The sequence below is a fragment of the Protopterus annectens genome, chromosome 10.part0 (genome assembly GCF_019279795.1).
Source record: "Protopterus annectens isolate FY-2018-M chromosome 10.part0, PAN1.0, whole genome shotgun sequence".
Lineage (NCBI taxonomy): Eukaryota > Metazoa > Chordata > Ceratodontiformes > Protopteridae > Protopterus > Protopterus annectens.
The window spans coordinates 1,753,949,899-1,753,962,656 of record NC_056744.1 but is presented as its reverse complement, the minus strand read 5'-3'; the positions used below and the strand labels follow the sequence as shown (position 1 = coordinate 1,753,962,656).

Genomic DNA, 12,758 nt, shown 5'->3' with positions numbered 1-12,758 from the left:
TAATGATTTCTGAAGCAAGCCTACTTCAGCATTAGGATCATACCTCTCACGTGTACCTCATTTTGAGTTTTAAAAAGTTCATGCCTCCCACTGAAAAAATCAATCACATAATTCAGTGTTAAGATTTTTTTTAAGTAATATCCATGGTATATAATACTGAATCATATTAATTCATCAAGAGAACATTTTATAAGTATAAAGTAGCACACACATTTTATCTGTCATGTGAGCTTATTAGTTGAAGTTGTTAGTAAACAGATAGGAGGTGTTCCACATTTTTCCCATTTGTTACTCATTATGAGAAATGGTGTTCCTCATTGGAAATGGAAGGTTCACAGCTTTAATTCAACACCAGTTTTGATGCCTGGGGAGGAAAAGAACTACTGTAGAAATCAGGCCAGTATTCCTTATGCTTTAAAAGTAAAAAAGACCATTTATAAAGGACTACTGTCCACAGGACAATAAGGTACAGTCATTAAATGCATTTTTAAACATCTACCCAAACATACAAGGAGGTTCAGTCTTTCTTACAAAAACATAATTTATTGTATTGTTATAACTACAGAATCCAAAGTATTATAGTAAACATTTTGTATGTGGAGAAAGACAGTAATGTGGAACATTCAGTTTGTTGTCAGAATCCCTGGAGCTAAATTTTTAGAACTCTCAATCTGGGAAGTTGTTATGAGTGCAGTCTAGTGTAGCTAATTGTGTGTGCTTCTGCTGTGGACAAAGTTACTTCTGTAGCATTACCCCAAAGAAAAATGAGGACATGTATCTACATTAGCATCCTTCTGCTGTCCACAACAAAGAATTTCAGGTTCACCTTTCCACATTAGCATGGCTGTTGCTGTGCATAAAGGATCACTTACACAAATATTGAGTTCAGTGATATGCTTCTATTTTTTCCATGCCTCCTGTTTTTTATTTGGCATCCCTGCCCTACACACAAATTTCAGCAACATTTTTCCACATCATGCTTGTATGTGACATCCCTTGCAGACATATTTAACACTCTTGTGTAGCTTTCTGGGGCTGCATCATTTAAAAAAAAAAAAAAAAAAAGTAGACTTTTTGTTACGGTTTCATCCCCCTCCTAGAATCTTAGCACTTACTATATAATTAAAATAATTACCAATACGCTGCCTGCAGTCAGCATTATTCTAGTATTCCTTTCATATTCCATCTGAACTACCATTTGCTGCTTGTAAATTCAAGAGCTGTTAATTCAGTTACCATTGTTGTAGTACTGCTGTAATATACTAAGGCAGTTTTACTGCAGAAAACTTATCAGTTGCCTTGTCTCATCATCCAAAAAAAGAAGTTTTAGAAGACCAATCCTCCTGAGTACCATTCAGTTCGAAGGAGATGCATCTGTCACTTTTAAGGCAAACAGCAAGTAAGAAAAATATTCTTAAGTGATGCACCTTTCCTTTCCAGTAGTGATGTGAATTACTTCAGCTGGTTGAGATGCCTATGATGATTCCTGAGCTACAACCTATTCTGCCTTTAATGTGCTTAATTTTCCCAGATGTAAAGTCCGTTTTCATCTGTGCCACATCCTAGTAAGATTCAGAGTGAATAAACAGAGAACTACAATATAGAGTTCTGAAGCAGGATGACTTTTGACACCACTGATGGCAGCTTTGAAGGGGAAGAAAAAGTCAAAGGGAAATCGCCAGTTGATTTGGGGCTCTCCTCGCGGTGCCACTGGACGAATGGTAGTATCATAAAACGTAACTGTTGTCACCATAGAGGTGCTCACGTTGCAACACTGTTGAAGGAAATAAATATACATGATTGTAAATTGCTGTACTGTACTGCATTATTCAAGCCATTTAAGAACACACAGAAAAATAATCCTGTCAGTTGCCTGTTACTCTTTAAAGTAGCAGTTATCCTTCTACCTACCAGTAATTTCCAGAAGAAAGGGAAGCAAAAAGGTAATTTTTACTTGGCTGATTCAAACAACTGCAATTTCCAACGAAAACCTCTACAGTGCAAAAGGTAGAAATACACAAATCCAAAAGTTATACATACAGCTAAAAACTGTTAGCAACTAAAGTCTGAGACATATGTGTTCACTGTAAAAAAAAAAAAAAAAAAAAAGCTTTTATTTTTGGGTGTTGAATAGGTCAAGTCAGGGACAGTACAAATGTGTGTGGTCAGTGTCAATTTTAGTAACACACTTAAAATGGAAGTACACAAACAACATTAATGATTCTGTCTGGAAGGAAATGTAGAAGTTAGCTGCACAGAATCAAAGGTTATGTACTATCATAATGCAACCTTGACACTTTTTTCAAGATCTTGGATCCAAGGTTCTGACTCCTCCCTACCTATAATTCCCCCAGTCCACAAATTACCTCATGTTGAGTTTGCCTGCTTATATTTATAAATTCTCTCACAGAAAAAATGAACACAGGCCTAACTGGCAACTTAGCTAACAAGGAGACGTGTAAAAGAGAAAACGCTGTTCAAGAAAAAAAAGGCCCCTGGTCAGGTCCCACCACCAGGAGTCCAAGAATGATAATTTAAGATGGTCGACAGAAGGAGGGATGGATGTTGAACCAGATGAAACAAGGTAACATAGATCTAGCGTTATGTGCATAGCTTTCATAAACAACATTGCCTTTTTCATCTGATTCAACAATTGGCCCAGATTCTCTGTTTGAATACCCAGGTGGTCTTAAGGAAGGATATTCCTGAGTATGGTGCCGCCAAAGGATGTACAGGACCTGCACTGTACATCCAACTTATAATGTGACACAAAGATATGAACTATAGCCCAAACAGCTGCAGCACACCTCATCAATGGGAACCCTACCTAAAAAGGCAGTGAAGGGAGGTACTCCTCTAGTAGACTGAGCCCACTGTTCCATAAACAAAGGCAATACAGTCAGAAAGCGATGTGGATAACATTGCTTTAGAGACTTATAGAACCAATTTAGCTTTTGAGAAGGAAAGAAAAAGTAGGTCAGACTTTCTGATATCTTTCATCTGGTGTAGGTACACCCTGAGTTGAAGAGTAATGTCTGGCAAGTTTAAGGTTTAATTCCCCTTCATTTGAGAACTTTGGAAAAACACTAGTAAACTGATTAAGGTTTACTTCAGAGAGCACCTTTGGGAGGAAGTGAGGATTAGTTTACAAAAGATATTCTTTTACCTAAAAAAGGATATGGAGGTTTGCAGGACAGAACTTGTAACTCCAAAATCCTCCTGGCAGATGTAATGACTACAAAAAAATTGTTTTCCAAGAAAAGAATTTTAGATCCAGTGAAGACCCAGGCTCATAGAAAGCCTTTGTCAGAGCCTGTACCATGACAGTAATGTCCTAAGGGGGAACCGGATCCCTGACTGGAAGTCTTAGGATAAAAGTTCCCTTCAAAATAGCCTTGAAAATTTTTAAGGAGGCAATAGAAGTCTGGTTCTGTCCCACATGGAAATTGAAAATGGCTTATAGTTAGACTTTGATAGTTGAAAAACTGGGGCCCTTATGAAAGAACTCTGCCAAGAAATCTAAAATAGATGCAAGAGGGCTGAAAACAGGTCCAAACCTCTTGAACATGCCAATATGGTAAATCTTTTCCACTTGCTAAGGTAAACCTTCCTGGTATTTGGCCTTTGTAAGGATGATAAAATTTGAATGACTGGAAGAGAGAGCCTGGCATCTCTGGCCATCATTAACACTGAAGAAGCCATGCTGTAAATTTCAGGATTTTCAAGTCTCAGTGAGGTTGGCCAGATGGGTGATACAGAAGGTCTGGACTCAGGAACAGTACTCACTGTGGATGTTTCAGAGAAAAGGAAACCAAACCTGACAGGGGCAAAAGGGGGAAATGGGAATAAGTTTGGCCTTGCACATCCTGGCTTTCTGAAGAATGGTGGAAATGTGTAAAGTGGACCAGAGTACCAATTGTGGATTACAGTATTTCTCGATTCCTCTCCCTGTGGAGAGATTAGCACAAAGTAACTGCTGCATTTTCTGTTTAAAAAAGATTGCAGCAAGGTTGGCCCAAGTGACTGAAAATCAACATTGTCACTGACTTTTGAGGCAGAAGAATAGACCTGCTCAGTTTGCCCACCAGTACACTGGAAATGCCTGGGATGTGCATTGCAATGAGTGTGTGACAGGAAGCCATTGCCCACTGCCACATACTCATGGCTCCCAGCACAATGGACAAGAATGGGTTCTTCCCTGTTTGTTGATATATCAGATTACCACCATGTTGTCCATCTGGATGCAGGTAACACTCTTGGGGAGGGTGCCTTGAAAAGCCTGCAATGCTAGGAGGAATACCCTCATTTCCAAAAAAATATTGTGGAAAATTCTCTGTTGATGACAAAAAACCTTGAGCCATCTTCCCTTCAAAATAGCACCCAAGTGTCCATGGTTACAGTGGCTATTGGGCGTGGTATGTAGAACAGTCAACCAACAACTGATGTGTTTCCTGCATATTGGCGTGAGACACACTGGTACATGTAGTGGGTGAGACATCAAGGACCATTGAACAGAAAGTGTCCATTGCAAGACTCTCATTTAATATTTTGCCTGAGGAACTAGTGAAATTGAAGCAGAATAATTCTTGTTGTGGGATAAGGTTGATAAAGGACCTCTCTCAAGCCATCTTATGCAGAGATAAGCTTCTAGATTGTGGAATTCTGCTTATTTTCCCTTTCCCTTTTACTTAGGCTTATCCAACGTTTTTGAAGAGGAAGACAACATTTCTGAAGTGGATGGAGATGATCCTCCTGCTTGGGCTGGAAGAAGGCCCTTCAGAACTAGTTTGTCACACTGGCTATGTAAAGAACTGGCCCCAAAAGAGGTGCAAACTTCATAATCTGTGTCTAAATGTGGCACCCCTAGACAATGCACACACAGGGAGAGGGACAGAAAGATAGCCATGGGGTGAGATCTTGTGCTCATAAGCTGAACCTTTTTAAATTCAGTGCATTTGTCAGACATGTTGGCCTAGAAAAAAAACAGTGCAACAAGCAGTATCAAACATCATACCTAGCTGGAAGAGAAGAAAAATTAAAATCAGGCAACCAGCAATACAAAAAAAATGAACAGTAATATAATACAGTATAGCAAAGATTTTTTTTTGAGGCCAGAGAAGATGGGAAAGGAAAAACAAGTTCTGTAAAAAGGTCAGGGTACAGTCAAAATAATTCCAAAGGTCAAAAACAGAAAAGAAGGAGTTAAGACAGGGATCTTATTGACAAAATCAGCGAAAACAGAATAAAATAAGTATTTATCCATTACCAAAGTAGAGCCCTCAAATCACATGTCTTGAAGGATCAAGTGGGAGATGAGATCAGAGGTAATCTGGGGACCAGAGGGAATCATACATACAAATATTTCAAGCACAGGCATTAATGCTTTTCTAGCTTGTCAATATATCAAAACATTTGTTCCCATAATAAGTGTCCAAGCTGTTGTTAAAAATAAACTAGAGTTTGATTTAATTTAATTTGGTAGTCTATTCCATGCATCAGCTGTTCTTTCAGAGAACCAGTTAGTACACTTCTCATTCCCATAAAATATTCTACATAGATTGTCTGATGATTCTCCACTACATTTTGATAACCCTTAACATTCCCAGAGATAGTTGACTGTAAATGCCCAATACACCTCAATAAGGGCTCCTCTTAAATATCAATATTATTTACTTATTGATTGACATTTGTTGACTGGGAAAGTCCAATGGATCAAAGACCCATTTTCAGTAGAGGCCCGGGAGGAAAAGCCCCAAAACATAACGTAACAAGTAAGAAAAAAAAAAAGACATGAGACACTGCTGAAGTTCAGATATTTTAATCTTTCATAATAACTTAAAGTTTTCACATCAACAGATGCCCTTGGTATATTTCTGCTGTACTCTTTCCAGTTTACTCATAAGGTTTCCATATTGTTATTCCATACTCAGGTTTAGGTCAATTGTAACTACAATGACGTCATAATTTTTGATTTCTTAGACTTTATAAAGCTTTTTATTCAATCTATAGTTATATAACTATCATTAACCAGTTGGTTGATGTGATTAGAAAAACTCAAAGCTGGATCTACCTATATACCCATGTCCTTAAATGAATCTATAGTTTCAATCACCGTGTGCTGTATTAAGTATTCACCCTTCAATTTATGTTTCACAAATCTCATATACTTAGTTTTTGATGTATTTATTGACATATTCTTCTGTGCCGAAATGGTCAATTTAGTTAAGGTCTTTTACAGACATGCAATGTAATCAGTCTACCCAATTTCAAGTTATCTGCATTCAGACTGTAGAATACCTTGGATGAAAATGATCTGAAAAATATAATCTAAACATGTATGGGCCTAGGATACAGCCCTCTGGGACACCCTGACTGTAACCTGTCTCATTGCTGTAAGATACTTGCCATGTCCTATTTGTAAGCCATGCAACTATCCATCTTATCAAGAGTACACCAATAACTAGTTGATCTAATTTATTGACCAGTGTTTTGTGTATGATCCTGTCAAATGTTGAAATTAAATCTATATAAATTAATTCACAGGACAATTTTTCATTCATAACTGTTATTATATTGTTATAGAATACCATGTTAAGGGGGATAAAATATCTATTTTCAACTTATGCATGCAGACATATGTTTTCAAGTCCCAGCCTTTCCAATTCTGACAATATCACCATCTCCATTATTTTTCTACAACACGAAAGTAAACTTAATGGTATGTATGACTCTGGGTTTGTCCCTTACAGATAGGTTTAACACATGAATTGGTAGGGGAAAAGTCAGAGCCCTGAATCCAAGCTCCTGAAAAAAGTCCAAGGCTGGATGCAGTCAGATCCAATAACCAAGTTGTTGAATCGGATGAAAAAGACCAACATCAGATTCAGTATTCATTGATCCAGACAGAAACTGTATAAAAAAAAAGTGCTAAATTTATTAAATTGCCATCTGGACCCAATGAGGGGAAAACAAGCCCTGCCATTACAAAAAGTTAGTGCATCTTCCCCAGGTAAAAGCAGTAAGCAGTGGGGATCTGAAGCTCTGATAGTAGCTATGGCAGTAGTGAGCAGTCCATTGTCTTCTATCTACATAGACCTGGAGATGATAACTGAACTGAAGAACCATAAGGGTGGAGTTCACAAAGACAACTAAACAGCAGTCTACACATTTTAATTCGGTTACGGTCCTAGAGCAGCGGGTACCAGATCAGTTAACTATGGTTCTGACAGTATCTGCTAATACCCCACCAAGGGTAGACTGGCTGACAGCTGGTAGAAGACACTGGGCCCAAGTACAAAAGACTTCCTCTAGGTGTAAGTGACTTACTCCAGTGTAAGTCTGCCTGGATTCCGAAAGACTTGCTCTCAGTGTAAGTGACACACTTCGGTGTAGGGCCTGTCTATAAACAGACTTACACCGAGGGGCCAGATTCAAAAGGACTTGCTTTTGGACTAAGTCAGTCTGAGAGCAAGTCTTTTGGAATTTTGGCCATTACGTCCTTATACAGCTTATCACAAAGAAATTTTAAACATAAACAAAAAATAAGTAATACAACTTTAGCAACCACACATTTCAACCAGTATAAAATAAACGCTTGCCTCTGCTTAACACACCAAAGTAAACAAGACTTAGAAATTCTAACCTAAGAGATTAAAATGCCTGCAGTTTAAAAGATTTTCATGATACACTGTATTCATCAGCCATCCTGTCATGTTTAGCCAAATTTAATATTCATAACTACACTTAAGCAATAAAATTTATTCCGATCCACTGCCGGACAAATTCATTACCATATAAAACTTCAAAGATAAAGGATAAGGCTTAGACTCTGAGATGTTGATCCTGTGCATGGCTAACGTAAGTCAGGTGTTTCCTTTCACTGCAGTCTAAGTCCCTGGTGGGCCACAATGACAATGAATGAAATGGAAATATTTGTCATTGCTGCCTGTTTCTGTAAATCTGAGTAAGCATCAGCAGTGTGAATAACAGGTTATGTGTAAGGACAGGAGAGATTAAATCTCTGCCAGGATGAACAGAGTTGGCATGGAAGTTCATGTGCATTTGGGCAGTCATAAGTGGGAAGGCTGTGAAGGGTTCTTCTTAAATTGGTAGGGTACATAAATTCAAACTTAGGAAGTAAATCAAAGGCTGACAAACAAATACAGTAGAAATGTCATGGCCAGTGGAGGCAAGGAAAAAACTGCTGTTGGTGATATCGAACAATATGCCAAATCACACCAGACCAATCCATTTAAACTGATGTGCACAGAACCACTCTGTTTTTGCTAGCCCATTAGTATGCTAGTAAACAGAAGACACATATTATCTCTGCTTTCTAGATTATATAAACCAGTAGAAGAACTCTACACCAATAGTTAACTCCTCCCTGGTTAGATCCGACCACAGACTAATCACCTTGGTAATCCCCCCCCCCCCACAAGGGTAAACCACCATGAAAAACTTCTCCAAAGCTAACTTTGGGCTCCTAAAAACAAAGGTGGCTAACTTCATGGCACCCAAGCAAATGGAGAATAGTTGCATGACCGCCAAATCATACACCAGTGCACTGTATGAACGGGTCAATGTTAAATATTCAAACATCCAAAATGTCGAATACCACATGGTCAAGATCATATGGCATTTGGATGTTCGAATATAAAATAATAAAAAAAAAAAAAAAAAAAAAACACACCTTAACAGTGCGAGCAGAGGGGCAAGCCCCCCTGCACCCCCCACCACCCTACATATACCAACCCCGAGACCGCACTTCAGTGCAGAAAAGGGAAATTCTTCCATTCTGAACTGTATGGCGCTGTTAAAAGTCAATCTTCGAAAACTTGAAATGTCGAACATTTGGTCTCGACCATGTAACGTTCGACATTTTAAGCATTCGAAGAATTGACATAGACCCGTATGAAGACGTACACAAACAGATGGATCTCGCCATACCCAATAGAACCAAGACACTCTCCTCAAAAAAAAGGAAGCCAATCTGGTGGTCCCCTGCCATAAAAAAACTCTACAACAGAAGGAGGAAACTGATGCGGAATAAGGTGAAGTCCCCAAGACTGGAAAAACTCCCTTATCAGCCTCAACAAAAGGTTGAGATCCCTTATCAAATCCTCTAAAGCTAGCTATGAAAACAGAATTGCAGCAGATAATAAAGAGAACCACAAGGCTTTCTATAGTTATGTAAAGAATCTCCACGGCAATACCCAGATTTGCTCTGAGCTACTGAAAAATGGTACCTCCTATACCAAACCAACAGATATTGCCAATATACTGGCCGACAGATTCAGTGCTAACTTTACCCCTCTATCCCCCCAAAGGACCAATCACAATACCAGTAGACTGCCAGGCATCCAGTATTTCTGCTGCACAGGTTAAAACAGCACTGTCCAAGTCCAAGAATACAGCTTCTATGGGACCTGACAATATCCCTGGCTGTATTCTACAAGAACTACAGAGTGAACTGGCACCTCACCTGTGTGCCCTGTTCAATCACATCCCCACCTCAGGCTTTGTTCCTACTGAATGGCGCACTGCTACAGTCATCCCTCTCTACAAAGAAGGAGCGACTACAGACCCGGGAATTATCGCCCCATTAGCCTGACAAGTCTGAAATGCAAAGCTATGGAACACATCATCATGGACCTAATAAACAAGGATATAGGGAATCTCCAAACTCTGGATCCTACACAGTTTGGTTTTGTGATGGGTAGATCATGCCTGCTCAACTTGGTCTACTTCTTTGAGTCAGTCACCAGAGCTATGGATGAAGGCAAGGTGGTTCATACAGCCTACCTTGATCTGGCCAAGGCCTTTGATACCATTTCCCATTCAGGAATCAAAGAAAAACTCACTAAGCTAGGGATCAACCCCTACATTACAAGGTGGGTTGCAAACTGGCTCACAGATAGAACCCACAGTGTGAAAGTAGCTGACTCCAAATCAGACTGCCGACCAGTCACGAGTGGAGTCCCACAGGGTTCGGTCCTGGGTCCTCTCCTGTTGGTATCTACTTCTCTGAAGTCCAGGCCAACATGAAGGGACTCTGGCTGACAAAGTTTGCAGACAACTGCAAGTTGGGAGCTATTATTAACTCCTAAAGTGATGTCTACATTCTACAGAAAGGCCTCAATGAGACCAATGACTGGTGTCAGAACCATGGCCTTAAGCTCAATGCCAAAAAATGTGTCATCATCCCCCTTGGGAAAAACCCAGTTCCCTTGAATTACCACATTGATGGTAGTTCACTGAACACAGAAGGCGTTATAAGAGATCTGGGAACACAAGTCGATAGCAACCTCTCTTTTGACCACCACGTTGCCGCTGTGGACAGAAAGTCCTTCTATATGGCACATTTCATTACTAAGGGTTTTGTATCCAGGATGAAAGAGGTCATTGTTTCCCTCTACTCTTCCCTCATTACGCCAATCATCGAGTACAATGCCCCATTTGGCATGCACCTCACTAGACACCTGCAACAACTGGAGATGCCACAAAAGTACCTCACAAAGAGTATTCTAGGCCTTAAAACACTTATCCTATATGGACAGACTCAAAAAAACTCCAAGTATTCTCCGTCTCATATCGCCGACATAGAGGCGATCTCTGCTTGACTTACAAAGCCATGTCTGACCCAGCTCTGTTAGAAATGCTACATCTAAAGAGATCCTAATCCCTCCACACCACATGCTCCAGAGACCTCAACTTCATTACCAGAATCAACAGAACATGCTGAAGGGACACATTCATAACCCAGAGACTACCCATGCTATGGAACAGACTTCCCACACATGTCAAGCAGAGAACCTCACTGGCCCTCTTCTATAGAAATCTTGATGAGTAGATGGGAAATAGAAAATTCACCCCTGGGATCACTCTAGTGGCTCTACTCGACAGAGGCACTAGGAACTAAGGTCAGGTGGCACGATGCCATGGTAATCCTAAGGGCTAGGCTTATAAAGGCTCCAGGGCCATTAGCATAGTACACACCTTTGAACCTAATAAAAAAAAAACACACCGACTTACCACTGAACTAAAATCACTCTTAAAATTGAGATGAAGGTTGGCACACCTGGAAAGCCAACCCTGCCCATCTCGCCAGAGCAAAGTCTAGAACCTAGCAAAACACACCATAAATGTCAGCTTATGAAATCAAAACAAAGCCCTCTAATCAAAACTTCTAAATAGTTCTGGAAAGAAGTCAATCAGCTAACACACTGAAACAGAAAAGTGCCTTGTATCCAGGAATGAACATCGCTTGCAGTACCAGTGAATACAAGTAATGAATTAGCATAGGAACATCAGGAACTCAAGAAGTTCAAAATGATGCCATAACTCTAAGCAAAAAATTGTTTAATAAAAAATCTGAGCACTTTTGTCCCCATACAGTATTACAGGACTTCATCAGAGATAAAAGCTAATTACAGCATCAGTTCCTTATATAAAAAAAACAGGAAATGTTTATCATTAAACAATTCAAACAGTCAGTTTGTTTGTCTATTTGACTTGGTTCTTAGTTAACAGTTAGATCAACCTCATCCGCTCAAGAAAATACCAAACCGAGGTTTACATCATCTGACTTTCTTACTTAATTCATCAGTCTCCCATCAGTATCTAACAGTACCGGGTCTATATTAGAACATCGACTTTTTAAAACGTCGAATGTTCCAATATCGACCCCTATTCAGTGAACGCTGACAATATCGAACATGCAGAACAGCAAATTTTTTCCCAGGGAAAAAATTTCCTGTTCCGACACACATACATACAACACACCAAACAAACAGCAATACACACACACACATCTAAAATCCTACATCTAACCCTACACTAAACTGTACATACACCACTAGCTATCCACTTACCTTAACCCAAACCCTAACCTTAAGGTCCGTCACTATCGCACACTCACCTCTCCCACTCCCTAACTCTAACTTACCTACCCCGCCCTAACCCTCACGTCTACACAATCGCACACTTACCTGATCCGTGCCCTAACCCTAACTCACCTACCCCACTCCCTAACCCTCACGTCCATACAATTGCACACTTACCTGATCCCAACCCGTAACTTTCCACCACAGTGTTGACAATAGCAAAGCCACAGGAACGGCCAACCAAATTCCTTCCCTAGGAAGAAATTCAGTGTTCTGCAGCTTCGCTATTTTCAGCATTCGCTGAATAGGGGTCGATATTAGGACATTCAAAGTTGTGAAACTTCGATGTTCTAATATAGACCCAACAGTACCATATTTCAACTGTTCTCCCTACGTTCCACTGTTTTAGTTTAAACATATCAGAAGCAACAACAATGAACTGCTTCTTGAACAAATACATATAGACAGTCCCCCAGGATCAAACAGCAGACATCTACTGCAAAGATCTTAAATGTGCAACCTTCAAACATATATGGAATCTATGCTTGACACACAAAAAAATGCCCTCAGTCTGTAAAAAACTGTCATAGTTAACCCACTTCTAATTTCCATTCTCCCGACCCTAGGAAAAATCCTAGAAAAAAATCCTCTATACACAACTAACTGAATACATCACCAAATACATTTTTTTCACACAAACAACATGGCTTTCGATTAACAACAGACTCTCAGATGAAATCCTTCTAGGAATGAGCAAAGGTTGGCTAACAGACACCATTTTTACTGACCACTCCAAAAACATTTTCTTTAGTGGATCATTGAATTCTCTTAAACTACCTACTGTACTGTCAAAGTCCAGTCCTCACTTACTCT

At 39.6% G+C, this 12,758-nt stretch overlaps 1 protein-coding gene across 2 annotated transcripts in view; it reads right to left on the bottom strand.

Annotated features, from left to right (window-relative positions):
- Positions 1-523: 523 nt before the first annotated feature.
- TCTN3 (tectonic family member 3) overlaps positions 524-12,758 on the bottom strand; it is a 353,194-nt gene continuing 340,959 nt past the window's right edge. For both annotated transcript variants that reach the window (XM_044086538.1, XM_044086537.1), the window contains one exon: positions 524-1,774. In XM_044086538.1, the coding sequence (XP_043942473.1) occupies positions 1,547-1,774 (228 nt within the window). In that variant the 3' untranslated portion in view covers positions 524-1,546. The remainder of the gene's footprint in view (positions 1,775-12,758) is intronic.